General features: G+C 32.9%; 1 protein-coding gene across 5 annotated transcripts in view; it reads left to right on the top strand.

Annotated features, from left to right (window-relative positions):
• The window catches only part of Rdl (Resistant to dieldrin), a 1,076,482-nt gene that overhangs the window by 1,071,150 nt on the left and 332 nt on the right, over positions 1-5,000 (top strand). For all 5 annotated transcript variants that reach the window (XM_068376336.1, XM_068376335.1, XM_068376334.1 and 2 more), the window contains one exon: positions 4,964-5,000. This exon is cut by the window's right edge and continues 332 nt beyond it. In XM_068376336.1, coding sequence (XP_068232437.1) covers positions 4,964-5,000 — 37 coding nt within the window. The remainder of the gene's footprint in view (positions 1-4,963) is intronic.

Genomic DNA, 5,000 nt, shown 5'->3' with positions numbered 1-5,000 from the left:
TAGGCGAGATCATGGTAAGGGGTAGAATAGAGAGAAAGTGTTTGGTCATGCGCTTCGCACTCCCAAGAGAGATTAGTTTACCAAACATTTACTTGGGCTCCAGAAGGCACTAGAAGGTTGGGAGACTCAAACGTACATGGCAGAGGACTATAAAGTATGAAAAAGGAGATGATGAATGGATAAGTATTGATTTAAAAGCTTAAGATAGACACAACTGGCGAAATCTAACTGTGGCCCTTTGCGTCAATAGTCGTGGGAGGAGAGGATGATTATACATAGTATATATCACTGACATTCGTGTTTTTTAATAATGTGAATATCAACCACAATGGCATTTAACATCGAATTCTACCTTTACAAATGTATATTCAATGGAAATTCATTCATGATAACACTTTCTGGCTGGGTAGAGATTCGAACCTACGTGTTTTAGCTGAAACCATGCCTGCGAAGACCAGGTACCAAAAATCTAATAAATGTAAGATTAGAAATGAGGGTGAAGTCCAAGTGAGATAAAATAGAATTAACAGAAGTATTCAAAAAAAATAAAAACCTAAAAACCTAAGACATTCGTAAATAAAATCAGACCAAAAGTGAGGAAACAGTAAAGAAAAAAAAAAGAAGCATCAAATTAATGAAAAGAAGACTTGGAATAGGGTGCCAACAGATATTTGCTTAAACTGGTGAAAATGGATATATCAACCAAAGAAATGTACTGATAAAAATTGCAAAGGATTTCTATACAATGCTATACAATAGGAATATAAGAAATAACTTTGCCAATAAAAATAATGAAACTTTTGAGCCAGTACCGAAAGCAAGAGAACAAGTAAGGAAAATTTAAAAGGCAAGAAAAGAGGCAACGCAGAAGATGGCCTAACAAATGATTTAATCATAAATGGAGGATGTTTTATAGTAGTGAATTTCGCTTTACACAAAATGCTTGCAAAACTGCTCTATACCTTCAGCTGAGAAAACCATTATCATTATATTATTTCACAAAAAGAGACACAGAACACTTGAAAAATTACCGCCCAATAAGTTTACTCTTGATAATATACTAAATATTTACAAAGATTAAATTAGGCAAAGTGGAAAGAAAGCTAGGCTTAAATAACCCAAGAGGCTGGCAGGTTTTAGAAGCGGATATCCATATAATTAAACATACATGTAACTATTACATTTAAGACTTTTGGTTCGTACAAGGTTAAAGAACGTACAAGGTTACAGAACGGTTAAGCCAAAATTTTAATGCACTTCACTGTTTAACCAAATGTCACAGGGACAGTTACAAAAATTTATATTATAAAATGTACTTATATTAACACACTACACTTTAAACTAATCACCCAATAATATTACCAACGTTTGAACAACGCTATACACGTTATACATTAGCTAAAAATCACTTATTCACGTTTACGAGGAAAACTCTTTACATATTTGAAAGGAGAGAGGGCTGACCAACGTTGGCTCTTTCAAAGGGATAGTCTGGAATTCTCTGCCTGTCTTTTATGCGTTGCTAGGCCCCTTATGTATACAAATTAATTTATCTAGAACTTTCTAGGTCATCGTCTGGAAGCTTGGGGGTAGGGCTATGATGCCAAAGTTGCCAACTTGTCAAGTTGAGGACGGGTACCAACATACGTGGCGAGGCAACTTTCTCTCAGTTATAGGTAGTAGGTTGGCCAGGGCACCAGCCACCCGTTGAGATACTACCGCTTGAGAGTTATGGGGTCTTTTGACTGGCCAGACAGTACTACATTGGATCCTCCTCTCTGGTTACGGTTCATTTTCCCTTTGCCTACATACACACTGAATAGTCTGGCATATTCTTTACATATTCTCCTCTATCCTCATACACCTGACAACACAGATTACCAAACAATTCTTCATCACCCAAGGGGTTACTGCACTGTAATTGTTCAGTGCCACTTTCCTCTTGGTAAGGGTAGAAGAGACTCTTTAGCTATGGTAAGCAGCTCTTCTAGGAGAAGGACACTCCAAAATCAAACCACTGTTCTCTAGTCTTGGGTAGTGCCATAGCCTCTGTACCATGGCCTTTCACTGTCTTGGGTTAGAGTTCTCTTGCTTGAGGGTACACTCGAGCACACTCTCCTATCTTATTTCTCTTCCTCTTGTTTTGTTAAAGTTTTTATAGTTTATATAGGAGATATTTATTGTTGTTACTCTTCTTAGAATATTTTATTTTCCTTTTTTCCTTTCCGCACTGAGCTATTTTCCCTGTTGGAGCCCCTGGGCTTATAGCATACTGCTTTTCCAACTAGGGTTGTAGCTTAGTAAGTAATAATAATAATAATAATAATAACTGTACCCACCTTCCTCTGATGATTTAAAAAAAAGAAAAAAGATAAAACTAATTCTACAATTTTCATGTTTTTTCTAATCACGTGGGAACATAAAAACGATGCAATCCCTCGTGCTCATACCTCGTGTGTGTCATACAACACACTTAAACAAGTTACATAGGACATCGTAACAAAACTACATGAAATAAAGTTTATTCTCTAAAGTAACGTAAATTTATATATCGTCACAAAACTGAATGAAAATACAATCAAATGAATGACGAAGGTCATATGTAATTTACATACATTAATAAATCCTACTTCAGTGGAACTCACCTTACGAACTGGCAATACATCTCCTAAATACACAAATGAAATATATTAATAAAATATTCTACATTCATGAAGACCAGGTTCTTAAGAATATATATATATACTGTATATATATATATATATATATATATATATATATATATATATATATATATATATATATATTAATAACGGTATATATATATGTGTGTATATATATATATATAAATATATATATATATATATATATATATATATATATATATATATATATATGTATATCATGTTGATAATATTTACTTTCAGTGGTTTCAAATATTTTCCAAACATGACTTCACTTTAATTCCATTTTTGTTCATAATAAAGGACATATTTAGTAGTAATATTATCCTTAAATTAATTTCCTGTCCTATTATTATTATTATTATTATTATTATTATTATTATTATTATTATTATTATTATTATTATTATTATCATCACTTTATAGAAGCAGTAATAGCGGTCGTATTTTTAGTATTTATATTGCAATACTGTTAGCTTTATTGTTATTGTTGCTGTTGTTAATCATGATGATGATAATTAGGATGATAAGAGTAATGAAATAATAATGATAGTAAAGTATACGATGCTAATGATAAAAAGGACGCAAATTATAATAATAATTTACCGTTATTGGGTTATACTTTTCCATTTAAAATATGCTAAAGATTTCCTACTCTATAGAATTATTTACAGCTTTCTTAACTATTTGTGAATTATTTAGTTTTTTGTTACTTTTTTATATATATTTCTCTTTTCATATCCGTTGTTTCGTTGCTATAAAGCTAAAGAGTTAAAGAAATAATGTGTAAGTTCGCGGTGTATCAAAAGTACCAAATATTTGTTTTCGTTTTACTCTATTTTTCTTTTTGCATTGTCTTTTTCAATTGATTTTCTTTATCTTTTATAAGTGGCATTATTTAGAGGTTGTTTTCCGCTACAAAAAAAAAAATGTTAGTTATGTTCCATAATTTTATAATCTCTAAAATCATAAACGACCCTGACTGATATCGTAACTCTGAATTGATGCACTAAGATCCAATTATTTACATGGCAGTAATGAGATTACCATCAATTATGAGTTAAAGTATGATATTAAAGTATGTGGTTTGAAAACAAAGGGTACTGTTTATGCTTAGTGAGGAAACTTTTATTGTCCCTAGTCGTATTCAGCCAGAAAACACGCACAATTTGTCACTAAATATTGGGTCACATTCTGCAATAACTTTATATAACTGGGAAAGAACATCAAGAAAATCAAGAAACTACTTTTTTCCATAGACGTTTTCATGGTCTGTTTCCAATTCAGATAAGCGGAATTGAGGATCGGGGAACCTTTGCTGATGAAGTGCCTTCGCTACTTAGAGGTCGTTAAGATTGACCCTGAGTCCTATATCAGATATTGCTGAGTAATGGAGATATTATCTCTGAAATTCTATCATTTAAGTCAAAAATTCATTATTGCCCTATATAATAAATAATCTTATTCACTGTTCAGCATTCTCATAGAAGTTAATTAGATAATATGATAATGAAGCTACTTCATTATGTTCACATACAAAAATAAGTCATATGAGAGGTGTTCATCCTCTTGACTCTTGAGATGAATCTCAATCCCCACTTTGGCCAACTCTTCAAGATTTCCCCCCCTAAAGATAACATCTCAGCGTATAAACGAGCAAAATCTAAGAGACGGCGAAGTCATCCGTAGAATAGAACATGCTTAAACAGTAAATGACTTCAATAATCCATCGCCATGCACGCAACCTTTTCCATATTGAGATAAATCATTTGAGTCATGTAAATGGTTAAAAAGCCTTCAAGCTGGAATTCATCGATAACAAAATATTCTTTGGGTGTCAAATGCTTTAATTATATGAAATCATTGAGTAATAATATTAGAATATTGTATTGCCACATGATAGAAAGACCAGTCGATTATTCTTGGTGCATGCAGTAATAATGACTTCAAATTTTCCCCATTTTTTCTGTTATTCTTGCCCCATGAGCTTCGTCGATCTTATTTGGTTGGTATTCTTGTTGGGAATGTGTAAAATTAGAATAACCCTTAGATCCTACCGACTCTCTCTCTCTCTCTCTCTCTCTCTCTCTCTCTCTCTCTCTCTCTCTCTCTCTCTCTCCTATTGAGTATCAGTCAACCTTGAATATTTGTGCCTAAGTTCTTGAAACCCCAATTCTACATGATAATCTAATGCAATTCTTCCACTTTTCTTTTTGTAACTGGTTCGTCACATGCTTGGTGAACCTGATCTACACTCTCGTGGAAACTACGTGGAACAGGGCTTGAATAAACTGTACGGTTGCTCCCCTTCGGACA

The sequence above is a fragment of the Palaemon carinicauda genome, chromosome 7 (genome assembly GCF_036898095.1).
Source record: "Palaemon carinicauda isolate YSFRI2023 chromosome 7, ASM3689809v2, whole genome shotgun sequence".
NCBI classification, from domain to species: domain Eukaryota; kingdom Metazoa; phylum Arthropoda; class Malacostraca; order Decapoda; family Palaemonidae; genus Palaemon; species Palaemon carinicauda.
Note: the sequence above shows the minus strand (reverse complement) of the source record. Positions and strands in the feature narration are given on the sequence as shown.